This window comes from Schistocerca nitens, chromosome 2, assembly GCF_023898315.1.
Source record: "Schistocerca nitens isolate TAMUIC-IGC-003100 chromosome 2, iqSchNite1.1, whole genome shotgun sequence".
In the NCBI taxonomy this organism is placed as follows: Eukaryota; Metazoa; Arthropoda; class Insecta; order Orthoptera; family Acrididae; genus Schistocerca; species Schistocerca nitens.
The window spans coordinates 930,176,183-930,195,413 of record NC_064615.1 but is presented as its reverse complement, the minus strand read 5'-3'; the positions used below and the strand labels follow the sequence as shown (position 1 = coordinate 930,195,413).

Sequence of the window (19,231 nt, the reverse complement as noted above, 5' to 3'; positions counted from 1 at the left end):
GCGGTATGAGTAGCTGCTACAGAGTGTTAAACCAGATCTAAACAGTTGGTCTCAGTACTGCAATGTGACGTTTTACAACAAGCAGAAGAAAAAATTTAAATCGAAACCAATGAACTAATCAGATTGACTCTCTTCATTATTGTTTTCTTCTGTCAACTGATTCGTCATTATTGCAATAAAACAGAAAAAAGGGATGCGTATTTATTCTGTTGGGAGTTTTTTCCTACAGAGCCGGCAGTCTCACGTTACCAGTTATTAAATCGTAGTTGTAAAGTATCTGATCGTTAAAAGCAATGTTACTTTAGGAAACTAGTTTTCCAAAGAGAAAAATGGAAATTCGTATGGGTTGAAGTTAAGTAGCGTCTATTTTTTATTATTACCGTTACTTTTCGCGCTAACCACGTCTCGACAACTAATTTGCGTCGTTTGTCCTTCGCATTTAATTTCGCTGTCAAAGGAAAAGAACATAATACGCAGGCGATACATTTCTGTAAGTTACAGATGTTCTCATAACAAGATTTACTTACAGAACGCTAAAATTCTGGCAATGCGGAGACCATCTCAATCTCACCAACGTTTACGGAACATAAATAATGCAGGAACAAATGAACAACGCAAAGATCGTTGAGCTATACAGACAGCTTAATGTTACACAAATCGTTTACGTCTTTGGTAGTGTTAATTTCAAATATTTTGTATTTCTTTGATATCGAGAGCCTGAATTTTAGATGAGAAGTTATGACATGTCGCCCAGACATTACAAACTAGTTCACTTTCGTGTAATTCACTACTTTTTTGTGCGACTCTCGTACTGTTAACAAAGTAACGATCATGTTTTATGTGTGTGAAGAGAAATTCTGTGTTGTTCATTTATACGGATGGGGCAATTTAGTGTTTTTCCACACTGCATGTTGCAAAAAAGATTACTTCACCTTATGTGGTGTTAATAACTTTTCTAGTATGGCTGAATATCTGCCCATTCCCCCTGACCACCCTCCTCCCACACACCTGCATTCGCTTCCTTCAGTATTAACCACTCCCCATCACTTTGTAACGAAACAAATCTTTTACGCAGGTTTAGTGACATTCTCGTGTACACGCAATGATTCAATAAATGTAATAACAGTTACAAAATTGTGGAACAGGGAAAGGTCTGCTGTCTTACAGGAAAGGACTTAAGTGAATCGTGCGCCTGCGCTGTGTGACGCATACACTGCGACGTCAGAGGCAGCTGGCGAATCCGCCAAACGATAGCAGCGACTTCGCAGGCGCGCCCAACTTAGTTGCTCTTTCGTCCACCTGTTGGCGCTGTGTTGCGCTGGTAATCAGTTGGCACGAAGTGCTGGTTCGGAAGCGAACGCGTGCGCTCGTTGGCTAGTTCATTTGGCGACAGCTGACGGTCAGTCGCCACTGGCAGACAAATATAGCAGCATGCTCTTGGACACCCCTGGCTCGGCATTAGCAGCAGTGGGGTGCCTCAGTCGCATAAACAGTGTTCGCTATTACTACGGAGCAGTCGGTGGCGGTGTGCCGCGCGCTGCAGTAACTGTTGGTCGGTGCTTCAGGTGCGCGCAGTCCGGAGGGGTCCTTCACGCGACTGCCTTGCGAGCAGTAAGCTGTGGCAGACCTGGTGATGGATGTTCTTGCTTGCGTCTGCACAGCCATCGCCACGGCCCTCACAATCTTCATCTCGGAGGCGATATGGCACAGGCACAAATCGGTGAGTCCATCACTACCTCGGTTTTTTTTTTCTCTTGTAATTGAGTCGGTCCGCGAGTACCGTTGTTTACTTTGCCTGTTGTTAACTTCCCATTTTTTTTACCTAATTTCGTGAGATTTGGTGTCCGTTATGCCTTGCACGGACATGTTTCTACCTAATGCTGTTCCTTCCGCCTCGACTGCGAACGCAGCTGCTGCTAGCAGAACCGTGAAACTTCCCCGCTCCAAGGCCACGCTTGCTTTAGTCTATCGGCGAGAGATGGCGTCGCCGTCTGAGCGGAACCGGTACACAGCGCGACAAAAACTGGACACTGCGGGAGGGGGGTGGTTCGTAGTACTCGTAGTAGGAGAGCGCCGGAGTGGAGGGGAGAGACGCGTGGACCTGTAGTAGCAGTCATAGTACAGAGCTGCTGCGTCAGGCTGTTGTAGTATCAGCTGCGGCTTCGAGGCGAGAGGTTGTGCTTTAGTGGACGGCGCAGTCTGCGAGCTCCTGACGCAGTGTGCTGATTGTGGCTTTTCTTCTGCTTGCTCAGCGGATACCTTCTGTAGTGAGTACCGTGTTTTTCATCTTACAAACTTTTGTTCGATGCTTTTACTTTGTGTACCGGGATTTGCACCTCATAACGTAGACATCGGTCCTTCTTCCGTACAGACGGCGAAACCACGAAAGATACTATACATTATTCTACTCTTTCAGCACTGTACGCAACGCTTTAAAAGTACAGTTGAGTTACGCGATTCTTGAGCTAAAGTGGTTTCAGTATTTTCTGAACAGCTGGGATTCTTAGCTTAGTTTTGAATGTTTAATTCCGTGTAGGCATCAGTGTTTGTGGCTAACATTTTTGGACTGGTGTACATTACAGAACAAGAAACTGTCTGCGCGATTTTGTTCGGTTTCCGAATGTACATGATGCAACTTTATCGGCAGTGTTTTGTGTAAAGTGTGGAACGAATTCAAAATTTCACATTTTTTCCATTAATACATTGTAATTCGTGCACGAAAACAGTGCGCCCGAGAAATGAGTTTTAATTTGGTTTTTGCTGGAAAAATAGTGGTTTTAATATTCGCTTTATGAATCACTATTTCCTAGTCTTCTCGAACAGCGACAGAGCGTTTAACGGGCTGCATCGTGGATATTGCTAGTATATATATTGCCAATGTGAACCACAGGGCCCCATACTCTCAAACGTAGAGACTGTAGTACAGGCGTTAGTTGACACGAATATCAATACTATAACCGTAACGCATTTTTTGCCTCGTTTTATTTCAACAAAATACTTCTGCGTAACTGACTTAAGGCTTCGTAAAAACCGCTCGTAAGCACTGCAATCCGTTTCTGACATGTTAAGTAGACGCGTGCATTCCGCCCCACAGGATAAAACCTGTTAAGACGACAATCGGATGGTGGTGTGATGCGCAATCAATCTGGGTCGTTAATAATGAGCAGAGGCACAGTTAAACAAGAGCTACTGGCGTTCTGTTGTCGACATATCAGGTGATTCTAAAAGATGTACGTAATTTTAATGCATAACCGCGAAATACGTTCTTGGTCCGTCTTAAATTTTTGCGAACTATTTGGAACGAACAGAATAGTCTTACCATAAATACATCACACGGAAGTGGCGATGTATTTCGTACATCTACAAATAAACAGCATTAGCTGTCGTCAACATTAGCAGTTTAAGCTCCTGTAATACTGCAGGATTTGGAAATAATTTTTATTGAACGTTCTTTTATCGTTGTGGCTGGTGATAGTAAAAATAAGATACAATAGTTGATTTTGTGTGTGAATACTATGAGCGGCTTTTAAGATTCAGTGTTAGATTTCGTTTGCTACTTCTACACTTACATTAAAAAGAGCGTTTCTAATTTTCATTGACAATATTGACCTACATTAAATTTATACTGCGAATGTATATGAAGACGTGGGATCGCGCTTCAGTTCTCACACCTAGACGTGAATGTGTAAATAAATTAACCGTAAATCATTAGTTTGTTTGAGGCTGCCAATAGCAGGCCTGCTTGCAGACAATTAAAAGATTGGCTCTAGTTATTATCAAACCTTATTTCTGTTGGTAAATATGTGCTGTTACGCCGCCGTCTTCACAACCAGAACATGGGCGCGATGACAAAAATGACACAAATTTTAACTAGCTGTCCACCCTGTTAACGAACGGTCTTTAAAACACAGGAAATCACTGTAAAGCGGACAGATGTGCCGAAACATGGTCATTAAGTGCCGAATAAGATGAATCTGAGTGCACCTTAACGCCGCCCTGAAAGTGTTTTGTTTGTATACAAACGGTTTCGGTAGCGGACGAGATACTGAGGTGAATGTTATTAACCTTCTGCGCTAAATGAAACTGCTATAAAACTACTGAACGGTAGTTACTAGATCTTTGATGTAGGATAAAGATAGTACACCAGAATGAAATTTTCACTCTGCTGCGGAGTGTGCGTTGATTTGAAACTTACTGGCAGATTAAAGCTGTGTGCCGTACAGAGACTCGACCTCCGGACCTTTGCCTTTCGCGGGCAAGTGCTCTACCAACTGAGCCACCCAAGCACGCCTCACGATCCGTCCTCATAAATTTACTTCCGCCATTACATCGTCTCCTACCTTCCAAACTTCACAGAAGCTCTCCTGCGAAACTTCAATGACTAGTACTACTGGAAGAGAGTATACTGCGAAGACATGGCTTACCCACAGCCTGCGGGGTATTTCCAGAACAAGGTCACGAATTAGTCGCGGTTCGGTACACAGTTTTAATCTGCCAGAAAGTTTCAAAGATCTTACTGCGACTCACACACTGCTAGTAATGCCAGTTGCGTAGGTTTTTGGATAGTTTGGCTACAGCTAGCTGATGACGAATCCGTGTTTGTGGGTCGACTTTAGGGTTCCAGTGAGCAACGAGCGATCATGTATTGCAGAAAGCTCGAGGCTCCAGTTGTACTGTTTCCTCAGTAATGCACGTTGGAAAATAACTTTAAATTGATTCGTGCTTTTATTTCTTTCAAATTTTCCCCGAACACAGAACTGATAAGCTGTGTAACCACTAGTCAGGAAAATGACTTTGTAAACATTGATAGTTTTATGTTTATTTTTTATACCCAGAGGCTGATGTCATCAAGGAGGCTGCCCCACATTCTTTAGTATCACCCCAAAGATGCTCACCTCTCTGTGAAAGTTTTCTAGTGGAACGTCTGCCAAATTTCCAGTTCTTAGAGATGGAAACAGTTGATGAAGGCTGAAGTTCATGTAATGATACGCACCTAGGAACAACTCACCAAAGCCCAGTCGCGTACTCGTCTCTCATTGTTCCACACTGCTTGGAGACGTTTCACAATAGTAGCTAAAGACTGTGATATTTTCACAGCTTTCGTCCACACTTAGACAATATCGTGTGAAATATCTCGCAGTAGTTCAACTGCAATTAAAATGCAACTTTGGGATATTGTACAGTCCATGTTGAAAGACTCCTAGATCTGCATATTATTCCATTGATTAGTTACCGCATCACGATTTTTGGAAGAAAACTACTCTTGATGTAATAGGTTAATATTTGCGGCCATTCATCCACATTTATTTAGTACTGTTTCTCATAGATAACTATTAAAATTTTGTAGCAAAATTTTGTTTTCAGAAAAAGTTTCAAGTAGGGTGACTGATTATGCTGAACGTTTCGAAAATGTGTGTAAACAAATTATTCAGAGAAGATTACAAACGAAATAATGGAAATGCAGAAAAACACGATGTCTAAAATAATTTGGTGAAACATGTATCGTCGAAAACAAGAATAAAGTTTGCATGTAAAAGATAGAGCATTGTTATGACGAAAGTAGGGGACTGGTTTTCCCTCCGCACCCTGCCGGCTTTCGCCCTACGTGTGCTAAATAATATTTTCAAGGATCCTTCGCCCGCTCAGTGGAGCAGTGCGCCGATAACTTAATATCGGTGGGTCAGATGGGTCTGAGCACTATGGGACTTCTGTTATCAGTCCCCTAGAACTACTTAAACCTAACTAACCTAAAGACATCACAAACATCCATGTCCGAGGCAGGATTCAAACTTGGGACCGCTGCGTTCGCGCGGCCACTCTTGCCGGCTTAATGTCGATGTCAAGAGTTCTGTCATTTGTGAGATTGACAGACGATCACCGGCCAAGCTGATTGAGGAAGGAGTGTAAATTTGTGCTATCAAGCGTATGTCATTTTCCCCTGAATAGGACACTCGGTTATCTTTCCCATCCTAGAGCCACTGAGGCCTTAGTCTATTGTCTTCTTACATCCTTCCGTCCTTTAGGCGAATGCGGAAATTGTTCGAGGTCAGCTTGGTTTCTCGACCCACCATCACTCAGCAAACTGTCCGTCTTCAAGTGATCTGCTATATTCGTTTTCGTACCTTCACTGTCGTGAAAAGGAGCAAAGAGGGCAAAAGTATCCCTTTGTTAATGAGGTTGCCTCGATTATTGAACAGTGGTAAGAGATACGTAGTGTCGCCCCCCGCCCCCCTCTTCCCCTCCAATCCAAATTGTACTTCTCGCAGTTTATGCATGTAACGCATATGTACGGTACATACATGCACCATAATACTCGTCAGAGATTTGTAATCCAATTTAGCTTTCCCGAATTTACATTGCAATTCTTTAAATAAAGTAAATAGACGCGAACATAGATAGCGGGCTACTTTACAGATTACAACCTCATCTCGCACTCAAATTAGTTGCCTTCGGCGGACTCTCAGCCAGTCAATTACAACCTAACCTATATGTCAGACTACGCAATGGATGTGCCACAGCGACCACGGTTTCAGGTGGTCATTTTCACAGTATGCCCCATGTGAGAGAACAAAGTGCACTGACCATAAGGTTTTCACTGTCACTTCTCTTAAATACTTTTGCTTCCGTGGTCTGAAATGACTATACTCATGATGTTGCTACAAGCCCGACCATGAAAAGTTTGGATGTTGACAAAACTGTCTTGTGCTCTCACGGAAGTCGGAAAAAGCAGCACTGACAATACTTGCAATAGAGTAAATTCGAAAGAAAAGAAACAAAAGCACAGAATCGCTTGACGATTAGCTTCAAATTACTTGTACTTCGCCGGCCGCTGGTGGCCGAGCGGTTCTGGCGCTACAGTCTGGAACCGCGCGACCGCTACGTCGTAGGTTCGAATCCTGCCTCGGGCATGGATGTGTGTGTTGTCCTTAGGTTAGTTAGGTTTAATTAGTTCTAGGGGACTTATGACCTCAGCAGTTGAGTCCCATAGTGCTCAGAGCCATTTGAACCATTTTGAACTTGTACTTCGGCTTAAACTCTGACGTTCACTCTGTAGGGTTATCCCGAACTCTTCCGACAAAATTTGGTGTGTTCGGGGTATATTGTCCGATTATTTTGGTATGAGAGGCCTGTCTTACGTAGCTCGTTGCAAGAGAAATAGTGTAATGGATTTATAATATAACAATGAAAAAGCCTTTAATACGCAATTATCAGAACGCACAACACATAGGAGGCTTCTACATATAAGAAAAAAATTGTGATGCGGTTGGCTTCGCTGCGGGAACAGTTAAACACAGCCTCGAACTGCCTCTCTTCCATTACATTCAGTGAACCCATATGCAAGGTGCATACCGGGCAACTCGAATCAGGAAACGTATGAAGACTGCTGTGTTTTGCTTTTGGCGTTCAAATAACACTGAGGACAAAACAATCCAGTGACAGAACAGTACGTACGAATGCAAGGGCGAAGGGTAATGAATAAAGACGACATTACGGTGTTCAACGCAAAGTACCGTGAGTGAACGCTTCCGGACAAGGCTCATAGCGCATGCTGTTAATGTTTGCGCTGTTGTGCAGGTATTATCAGTACAATATAAAGACAGAGGGAGAGAAATACACGAGAATGAAAGTACTCTGTAGAGAGACATCGGAGCTCACGCTCGGCTCCCTTGCACCAAATACACAGGAAATATCCCAGAGCTTCCGAAGTTGTGGGAGTAAGGGTTCACGCTGTGTAAGGCCTTTACACGCACAATAATTTGAACTACCGACGGACCAACCAATTTTTTGACGCCCTACACATGTCCGGCTAACTGCACTTGGCGATTACAACGCCGCCCTGTTGTGATTTAAGTTCACTGAGTTTGTTTTCGCCCTCTTGTTGTTTTAAGTTCATTGAGTGTGTTTTCAGAGATCCCCTTCCGTTTACACAAACAAAAACTGGGATTTCCCTTGGCTATTTTAGAGGTACAAGGTCAAAAAAAGCCGATAGAGCTATGGATAAAGTGGCTAATGCGAAGAAGGAAATTCACCTGCGTCCTGTTATTTAAGGAGCCGGAAGTCGATGATGACGGTAATTATCTAAGAATGGATGATACATACATTTCTGAGCTGCTGAACACCATCAAACCATTCTTAACAAAAAAGAATAGTCAAGAGAGGATCTGTAAGCAACGAGGATAAGTTGTTAGCTAAATTAGTTTCTAGCCACTTGCAGAAGTTGAGGCCCTCAGATTCGGTGCTGTTGTATCACCAAAATTATTAATCAGAATGATTGCTGAAACATGCAACGTAATTTTTAGATGTCTAAGGAAGTACATCATGGTGACGCAAAACAAATAAGGCAAAAGATGGCCATGTACACTTTAGTTTATTTCTGTGTAGCATAAAAGATGGTCCTGTAAGTTTAAGAAACCCATTTCAAAAGCGAAGAAGAAAGACTACAAATGGTGGTGGCGCATATAATCTAATACATACAACAAATACGTAAGAAATGAAGCATTTAGCAGCTGTTAAGGAATGACCCACTCTGTGGTCTTCATAGCAACAGGCTTAGATATGGGCTGTACTTACAACAAAGCATCAGGCATATTTTCTGAAGTAAGGTCCATTGAATGTCGATATTTCGGGGTTTAGATTTCATTTGCTATAAGTATCATAAACATAGAAATACGTGAGGTCGACGGAGTTTTATTGTCACACAGGAAAACTTTGAGGATTCGTTAAAAAAATGCTTCATTTCTTGCATCCGATTGCAATATTCCTCCTAAGACGTGCTGCATTCCTCGTAAGACGTGTCGAACAAACACCAGCAGTCTTCAAATTTCTCCAGAAAATCTGTTAGTTTTCTGCCTCTCACCGTGCCATGTACAATAGAAGAGCATTTAATTCCGGCGCGTAGTTAGCAAAAGACGAACTGTCGGACGGTTGGCACGACAGCGCTACATAACACGGCACAGTTGGTTGTTTCGAGTGGGGATCGGTCGTCGTTTGGTCATACCCGGCAGACATCTCGGAAAGAAATGTTCGTCGGTCGTTCGAAACACCTACACATGTACAGTCTGTCGGTCGGTTGGGGCGTATGTAGGACCCTTTAATATTTCTCGTTCCTTCAAAGTCGCGATTCGCAACGCGCTGCTGCGCACGTCAGCTACAACGTGTATCTCAGCAGCCGTGCCCGGACGTGCCGATGGTTGCGGCTGCCAAAGAGAGCAAGAAGCGGGCCCAGTGGCCGACAGACCTGTTCGCTGCTCCAGCGGCTAGCCTTGTACGGGTCACTGGCCTTGCAGTGCGCGTGGGTCCCGCCACTTACTGCTCTGCCGCTAAACGGCTGCTATTTACGTCTGCTGCCGAGCCAGACTTTGTTTACAGTCCGCATCTCTACAGCAGGCGCACGCAGTTGGCCTTACGTTAGCGTAGTTCTAAAGTCTGGTGGCGGCAGCCGCTGCCGTACCTAGCTGCTGCACTGTTACGTCAGTCGGTTGTATGTTACCGAAATTAGGTACTCAGCAGTGAAATGATAGGGGTTCCTCCCAGAGCTGGTGTATTTTACTGTTAAAATTCACGGAGTGTACTTTCGTACAAGACACAATCTATACAGGGTGTTACAAAAAGGTACGGCCATACTTTCAGGAAACATTCCTCACACACAAATAAAGAAAAGATGTTATGTGGACATGTGTCCGGAAACGCTTACTTCCCATGTTAGAGCTCATTTTACTACTTCTCTTCAAATCACATTATTCATCGAGTGGAAACACACAGCAACAGAACGTACCAGCGTGACTTCAATCACTTTGTTACAGGAAATGTTCAAAATGTCCTCCGTTAGCGAGTATACATGCATCCACCCTCCGTCGCATGGAATCCCTGATGCGCTGATGCTGCCCTGGAGAATGGCGTATAGTATCACAGCCGTCCACAATACGAGCATGAAGAGTCTCTACATTTGGTACCGGGGTGGCGTAGACAAAATGAAAGTCAAGAGGGTTGAGGTCAGGAGTGCGTGGAGGCTATGGAATTGGTCCGCCTCTACAAATCCATCGGTCATCGAATCTGTTGTTGAGAAGCGTACGAACACTTAGACTGAAATGTGCAGGAGCTCCATCGTGCATGAACCACATGTTGTGTCGTACTTGTAAAGGCACATGTTCTAGCAGCACAGGTAGAGTATCCCGTATGAAACCCTGATAACGTGCTCCATTGAGCGTAGGTGGAAGAACATGGGACCCAATCAAGACATCACCAACAATGCCTGCCGAAACGTTCACAGAAAATCTGTGTTGATGACGTGATTGCACAACTGCGTGCGGATTCTCGTCAGCCCACACATGTTGATTGTGAAAATTTACAATTTGATCACGTTGGAATAAAGCCTCATCCGTAAAGAGAACATTTGAACTGAAATGAGGATTGACACATTGTTGGATGAACCAGTCGCAGAAGTGTACCCGTGGAGGCCAATCAGCTGTCGATAGTGCCTGTACATGGTTCGGAAACAACTGGTTCTCCCGTAGCACTATCCATACAGTGACGTGGTCAACGTTACCTTGTACAGCAGCAACTTCTCTGACGCTGACATTAGGGTTATCGTCAACTGCACGAAGAATTGCCTCGTCCATTGCAGGTGTCCTCGTCGTTCTAGGTCTTCCCCAGTTGCGAGTCATAGGCTGGAATGTTCCGTGCTCCCTAAGACGCCGATAAATTGCTTCGAACGTCTTCCTGTCTGGACACCTTCGTTCTGGAAATCTGTCTCGATACAAACGTACCGCGCCACGGCTATTGCCCCGTGCTAATCCATACATCAAATGGGCATCTGCCAACTCCGCATTTGTAAACATCGCACTGACTGCAAAACCACGTTCGTGATGAACAATAACCTGTTGATGCTACGTACTGATGTGCTTGGTGCTAGTACTGTAGAGCAATGAGTCGCATGTCAACACAAGCACCGAAGTCAACATTACCTTCCTTCAATTGGGCCTACTGGCGGTGAACCGAGGAAGTATAGTACATACTGACGGAACTAAAATGAGCTCTAACATGGAAATTAAGCGTTTCCGGACACATGTCCACATAACATCTTTTCTTTATTTGTGTGTGAGGAATGTTTCCTGAAAGTTTGGCCGTACCTTTTTGTAACACCCTGTATATTGCTTCCTCTTGTGTTTATCTTCCGAAAGGACTATGACGCAGGCCGGTTCGGGAACATCTTCTCCGGACAAGCTACTTACCCCAAATTTCCCCTCTTTATCCTCGTACACTATCAACCTTCTCAATTTTGTGTACTAATTTTTATACACACTGTATACAAATATTGCACTACACTGCACCTCTGAGCTTAGCGCTCCGGAGTGTCGGCCTCTGCCGCTTAGGCCTTAAACCGGCCTTCATAAAATTAGGCGTCCAGTTCATTGAGGCTTTCAAAAATGGTTCAAATGGCTCTGAGCACTATGGGACTCAACTGCTGTGGTCATAAGTCCCCTAGAACTTAGAACTACTTAAACCTAACTAACCTAAGGACAGCACACAACACCCAGCCATCACGAGGCAGAGAAAATCCCTGACCCCGCCGGGAATCGAACCCGGGAACCCGGGCATAGAGGCTTTCTAACAATTTGTACCCCTCACTGTTCTTGACTTCGACAGGAGAGGGGATGTAAACAGTGGTGTCCTTACAAAATGCAGAATAATTACTAGCAAATACAACTCTAGATTTCATATCTAGAGGCCCTTTACTTTCATATAGTGGTGACTCATACAACGGGCGCCGCCTGGAGGACTCCAGCGTTACTCACAAGGGAACCTCCCCATCGCACCCCCCTCAGATTTAGTTACAACTTGGCACAGTGGATAGGCCTTGATAAACTGAACACAGATCAATTGAGAAAACAGGAAGAAGTTGTGTGGAACTGTGAAAAAATAAGCAAAATATACAAACTGAGTAGTCCATGGGCCAAATAAGCATCATCAAGGAGAACGTGAGCTCAGGGGCGCCGTGGTCCCGTGGTAGCGTGAGCAGCTGAAGAAGGAGAGGTCCTAGGTTAAAGTCTTCCCACGAGTGAAAATTTTACTTCCTTTATTTTTTGCATAGTTATTATCTGCCCGTTCGTTCATTGACGTCTCTGTTCACTGTAATAAGTGTAGTGTCTGTGTTTTGCGACCGCATCGCAAAACCGCGCGATTAGTAGACGAAAGGACGTGCCTCCTCCAATCGGAACCGAAAACATTTGATCGCAAGGTCGTAGGTCAACCGATTCCTCCACAGGAAAACACATATGATATATTCTATACGACACTGGTGACGGCATGTGCGTCACATGACAGGAATATGTTGTCGACCCACCTAACTTGTTCACTTGGCGAATGGGTAAAAAGATTCTTCTACCTTGCCCGATTTAGGTTTTCTTGTGGATGTGATAATCACTCCCAAAAAGTGATGAAAACATAAGTTTGTCACATAAACTGAAAATAAAAAATTAGTTTTCACTCGATGGAAGATTTGAACCAAGGACCTTTCGTTCCGCAGCTGCTCACGTTACCACGAGACCACGGCGCTCCTGCGGTCCCAGTGTCCTTGATCTTGCTTATCTTACCATGAACTACTCAGTTTGTAAATTTTGCTTATTTTTTCACAGTTCCACAGAACTTCTTCCTATTTTCTCAATTGATCTGTGTTCAGTTTTTCAAGGCCTATCCACTGTGCCAAGTTATAACTAAATCTGAGGGGGGTGCGATGGGGATGTTCCCTTGTCAGTGACTGTTGTTCTAGTTCATTCGTAGATCTCATGTGCATTCTGGTATTTTCGCCTAAAGCAAAATCTGAACGTCATATTAGCATCAGTTCAGTGGCACTACTACAGATGGCGTTCGCGCCCACTTCAGAGAGCTTATATTATATATACCGGGTGATCAAAAAGTCAGTATAAATTTGAAAACTTAATAAACCACGGAATAATGTAGATAGCGGTAAAAATTGACACTTGCTTGGAATGAGATAGGGTTTTATTAGAACAAGAAAAACAAAGTTCGCAAAATGTCCTACAGATGGCGCTGGACAGCAAAATGTCAGTGACTGCGCATGACAATCGTGTATGAAAGGAGCTGTAATGAGAGAGAGAATCAGATGCGCCAGCAGTCGCAGCATGTTGACGTTACCTGAAAAGGCGCTTTTAGTGAAGCTGTATTATCAGAATGGGGAATGTGCTAGTTCAGCGTTACGATCCTATCGCCATAGGAAGGGGATTCGAACGGGTAAAGGTCCTTTGACAAATGCAGCTGTAGCGAGAATGATTCCGAAGTTCGAAGCCACGGGTTGTTTAGACGATAGACCCCGTAGTGGCCGACCGAGCACAAGGCGTAATGCTGCTGAGACAGTTCTGGAAGAAATGGAGACTGTAGCGTGTTCGTCTATGCACGGGGAAGTCAGCGCTCGTGCAGTCGCACGTCGCACCGGTATTCCATACACTACTGTTTGGTTGGCACTGAGGCGTACCCTCCGATGCTATCCGTACAAAATCCATCGGCATGAACTGTTACCTGGCGATTTAGTGAAGCGGAGGGCATTTGCGGTGTGGGCGTTTCAAAAGGTGAAGATGACGATTGGTTAAGTAACGTGTTGTGGACCGACGAAGCTCATTTCACGCTCAGAGGGTCTGTCAACGCTCACAACTGCAGAATTTGGGCTACCGAAAACCCTAGAACCGTCATGGAAACTCCATTGCACGACGGGAAAGTCACGGTATGGGTTGGATTTACATCTACCGTTTTCGGGCCTTTTTTCTTCGAGGAAATGCGTGATTTTGGTTTTGCAACTGCTACCGTGACGGGTGAGAGGTACGCCGATATGTTACAGAATCGCATCATCCCCAGCCTGGCTGATAAACACCTGCTGGAACGTACGATGTTTATGCAGGATGGCGCTCCACCCCATATTGCTAGACGCGTGAAAGATCTCTTGCTCGCGTTGATTGGTGATGAGCGTGTGCTCAGCCGCCACTTTCGTCATGCTTGGCCTCCCAGGTCCCCAGACCTCAGTCCGTGCGATTACTGGCTTTGGGGTTACCTGAAGTCGCAAGTGTATCGTGATCGACCGACGTCTCTAGGGATGCTGAAAGAGAACATCCGACGCCAATGCCTCACCATAACTCCAGACATGCTTTACAGTGCTGTTCACGACATTATTCCTCGACTACAGCTATTGTTGAGGAATGGACATATTGAGCATTTCCTGTAAAGATCACCATCTTTGCTTTGTCTTACTTTGCTATGCTAATTATTGCTATTCTGATCAGATGAAGCGCCATCTGTCGGCCAATTTTTGAACTTTTGTATATTTTTGGGTCTCATAAAACTCCATGTCATTCCAACCATGTGTGTCAATTTGTACCTCTCTATCTACATTATTTCGTGATTTATTCAGTTTTCAAATTTATACTTACTTTTTGATTACCCGGTACATCGTAAGACTCGCCAGGCATATTTTCTCTTGTGATTCGGCAGGTACTTGCTATTTCGTTCTTTGAGTTTGTAGGCCCAAACAAATAATGTTCATCACGTGTTTCGTGAGACGCCCATTGTCGACGGAAAACGACGAATTGTTTGTTACGCGCAGACAATTAGTCTTAAAGCAATATTTTTGGTGCCCACTCGGTTAGCAATTCTGAATTACTCTGGTGCTGAATTCGTTCTATCGCTACGTGTTAAGTGACAATAAATCAGGGAGAATACCCACAACTCCAACAGCGACTGAGTAGCGCTGCTGCATGGCGGGCGAATCGCTGCCGGAGTTAGTGGTTATTTTTCGTGTTTTGACGTTCCTGTTAATAAGTCAGTAAGACGAATATCGTACTACGTAAAATACTGTTTCAAATATCATTGTGTTGCAACAAACCGACGCTTCACTAATACAAGGCGTAGAATTAGGCGTGAATAAGAGTATTTGTTTTCGGTAACTCCAACTATATATTGAAAGAACGAAATTGCAAACATTAGTCTGATCATTCGAGAAAATTCGCCTGACGACTCTTCGGAGAGGCACACACACAGAGAGAGAGAGAGAGAGAGAGAGAGAGAGAGAGAGAGAGAGAGAGAGAGAGAGAAATATCTCTGCCCCATGTTAACTTCTGAAGCCAATATCACGTCACAAAAGGCAAAAAGTGCTGTTTCTGCCGTTACGCACTACATGAAGTGGAGCCGCAATTTACTTTCTCATTTAAAGCTGAAATCAAATACTATTCGTAACACCTGAAAGACTTGTTGTATTAGTACTAGATCTGTATATTCTTAATCGTCAGTTCGTCAGAGTTACGTAGTTTAAAGAGGAAGATGTTTGTTCCGATTGGATCCGTATTCAGCAGAGGTGTTCAATAAGTCAGTATTCCATTACAAGGCAACAGGAATGTAGTGTTTACTGATAGGAATTATCCTAACTAGTCACTTACCGTCAAAAATCCCTCACAATGCTGCCATGGACGCCTTGATGTTCTTTGCTCTTCCGTTGTCCTGCATGAAATAACCGTAACCTGTTTCGTTAGTTGTTGGCTCTCTGGAGGTCGCAGTTTATTCGATTGTTAGTGAAACGCCGACAGCAGTCACGTCTGTAGATAAAATTATGGGGATTCAGGTTAGTTTGTTATGCAGAGAACTTTAATATCCAAACATGCTTTGCCACATCAGCGGGCAGCCACTGATGGCACAAAAGTACCGAAAAACGTTGGGTCATTAAAAATAGTTGCTTAACAGGCGCACCTGTTTCCATAGATACAATTGCTTGTTCACATGCGAAAAATTCTGGTTTGGCGAAAACAAATCGGTCAAATAATTCCTATTCCATTATCAGCAGACGACACTGCAGTGGATTTTGTAGTAAAAGAATATTTTCAGAACTCAAAACGTGTTTGCCATTTCACGTCCCCCAATAAATGCAGCCCACGTACCTCAATAAATGCAGCCATGCTTAACCAGGAAAATGTTTCAGGATCAAAGTATCTATCAGGCACTGGCTATAATAGCAAGTCACAGAACTGACAGAGGTCACTCTTTCCAACTTCGGCTTCTCAACCTGTGCTATACGCTCCCTCCGTTTTGTCATATTTTTTTTTAGCAAATATTGAAGTGTTTCCTATTGCGTTCTTACCGTCTACCAGGCGCGTCGCAACCCCGCTCCTAACGTGCAGCCGCCGCCAACATGGAGTACAGATGCTGCAGAAGAAAACTAATCCGTCCCGTCCACCGCTGAGGTTACGGTCTTTCTCTGCCTTAAAGGTCGTGGATTGTTTCCCCTGTAACCCTAGGTAGGGGCACTCGGAGGGTTTTGTTAGCCGGGGCCAGGTGACTTACCTTTTTCATTCCCGAGGTTACCTCCCTCCTTTCCATCCGGGCTTGGAACCGCCAACAGCGAAGCTACTGACAGAGCAACACCTAAATCGACCAATCGGTGCCCTACGGTTACTCCATAAGATATGTGGTGTTCGTGCCCAGCACTCGAAACAGACGTTACTGACACACCCATTTGTAATTCTGAATGGCGCACGATTTTCTCGAATCTGAATGCTCTTTGCTCCTATAGTTTACTCTGACAAAATCGATACGCCGCTGCCACTTTGTGCAACGGACGCAATCGTCATGCGTCGATGGGAGCGTAGCTATGTCGCCATTGGTTCCTGTTCAATTCAGAGTACAACGTTTGCGTGGTACGCGGAACGCACTGTATTACATTGGTCACAAGAATTATCCCTACAATATAGAGCTGTTTCTTACTCAATCTACATATTTTTCAATACATACTGCTTCTTTTAGCAAACTCTAATTACCCACGAAAAGTAAAAATTCTCCGTGGACTTATTTCGGTTTACATCCCTAGCAGCCCTACTTAAAAAGAAACGTGAAAAATTAGAGCAAATACGTTTAACGTTAAAAGTTCAGGTTTTACTGCGAAATGAAAACGTTAGTTGGACCATACCAGCTACGTGACAAGTCGTTTGATGCGCCGTTACTCATTCAATGTGCTCTAACAATATCTTTCTTTTAAGGGTTCCTGACTCTATCTCGTAAGGTTTCTACTGTTTTCATTTTTTATTCAACTTTCTCCATTCTTCCCGGAGTTGGCCTTTCACCTATTCTGAGATGAGTTTTACATAAATTCTCATTAGGATTGAAAAGCGAGATTTTGGAAATGTCTCGGTTAAGTTAGAGCTCTTAAATAGCCACAGGAGAACTGTGTGGTTCTTGAAATTTGTTTACTCTTGGCACCATTGAATGTCCATCTGAAGGCCAGTTTTTTTAATCTCCCTCCCTCTCTCCCCCCTCCCCCTACCACCTGATACATTAAATTTACAATCGTTCGCATATAAATCTCCAGACGTAATACTGTTTTTACGGTTGACCTTGGTTATGGAGGACTTAGTAGCTTAGCTGCTGTCTCTCTGGCTGTCGAACGCTCCAGTTGTCATACAGTTATGCACTGCTGAGGCGCTCAAACGAGAATCTCTCTTAAATTAATCAAAGCTTCCATTTCTGGCCTCGTCGTGGCTGAAAAGATTGTTCCTGATTCGTAACGTCGTTTCCTTGGCAGTGGAGCACAGAACTTACGAAAAATTGGCAAAAAATAAGTTATGCTATTTCAATGAACGCCTTTCGGTGGCAGACTAAAGTTAGCTATCTAGAACTCCTGTAAACAAAAAGAAAATTGCCATGTTCTTGGCTTGGTTACCTTTTCCTTACTAACAGTAATACTGATTTCAATCGGCAGGCGAACACAACACGTACTAGATAAGTGTTGTTCCATGCTCAAATACTTCACACAGTCTCTTCAAAACTGGCACCTGTGGAGATAATTTTCGCCGATCCTGAGGTCTTCTGTTATCGCCGTAGGCTGCTAATACCAAAACTGAAGTTGATAATTGTGTGATTGTTGACTTGGTTTCTCTACATTATCGTTCTTTAATTACCCACTGGAGGTCATAAATGTGGAATATCAGTATAAAACCGCGCGTTCACGCAATTTTCGGTAACTGCGGATTTAGCCACAACCGGTTTCGAGCTTCGTAAGCAAGTTTCAAGGTATATTTGTCTGTGAACCGGATATGTGCAGTTTCGTTTGAATGTTTCGCAGTAATGTAGACGTTCCTTCTGCAGGACGTTACGTTCAAAGTCTGGTTGGCTACTGTTCTTACAGCCTCAGTTGGATGATTCTAATCTAGAATAACTCTTTCCTCTGCAGCAGAGTATGCGCTGTTTGGAAACTGCCTGGCCGAATAGTGTGTGCAGGAATAGGTTTTTCATCCAGGAACGGCAGGATGATGGAGGATCTTCTAACAGATGGACACTAATAGTCTGTAATTCTGTGCGGCCGTTCTTAGTATGTGACCTACATTCTGTAGTCAAGCTGGCATATTTGCTGTGTTATAGATTCACGATAAGCATGACCTAGGTTAGGGAATTGGCGGTGTGTATTTAATATGAAATATAACTGGGATAGCTTCGCTTGCTTGTTTTCTTCTGTTGCGAGAGTGCTAGTATGTTTTCACGAAATTGTCTGAGTGGTGTCACGAAACCAGTGTGGGACTTGGCCCTTTTTATGGCCTTATGTGGCACTATCTAAAAACGTTACGGTTTTTAGCTTTAACCGTAGAATCTTGTGCTTTGGTCGGAATTGAGCTCAATGTTCCCAGTTCGCCTTTAATGTAGGTTGTTAGAGGCTATCAGTGCCAGAAATCACGAACGCTTAGCATTTTTCATGAACATTCTGTCTTCAGTACCACGATTCCTGTAACACAGTCGCTAAATCCTGTCTCTTTGGTGGTTTCTCCTTAGTATAGAAATGCTCCTGCTGAATCTAGACTTCCACCTCTGAACTCTCTGCTTCTCCGCCCGTTCCGCTTAGCCCTGAGAGAAGGGGAGCAGGAAGAGCTGAGTTCTGGTGTTCATAAGCTTTCTTTACACTCTAACAGACGGTGTACGTGCTCAGCAGAGGTAGCTTTGAGTGTCCAGTCTTCGTAAAATCGTTGAATGTCGCTGCCATTAAGCATAGTCACTAAGTAACTACCAATGACATTGGCTGGTGATTTCCGTGCTACGGCCTACACCAGTTGAGCTAATACTACATATCAAATTACCACGACGGTACCTGCATGTTAAATTCACGCTGATTTCGGTAAGAAACGAGAATTTGAGAATTGTATGATTATATAATATTTATTTATACAGATCTCGTTTCTTATTATGGAAGCAT

General features: G+C 43.8%; 1 protein-coding gene across 3 annotated transcripts in view; it reads left to right on the top strand.

Moving 5' to 3' along the window:
- The window catches only part of LOC126237249 (caspase-1-like), a 195,151-nt gene that overhangs the window by 53,138 nt on the left and 122,782 nt on the right, over nt 1–19,231 (top strand). The window contains exon 2 of one of the 3 annotated variants that reach the window (XM_049947164.1): nt 1,566–1,720. In XM_049947164.1, the coding sequence (XP_049803121.1) occupies nt 1,634–1,720 (87 nt within the window). In that variant the 5' untranslated portion in view covers nt 1,566–1,633. Of the gene's footprint in view, nt 1–1,329; nt 1,721–2,113; nt 2,268–19,231 lie in introns of those variants that run through there. The other 2 variants (XM_049947162.1, XM_049947165.1) reach the window with 2 other exon arrangements.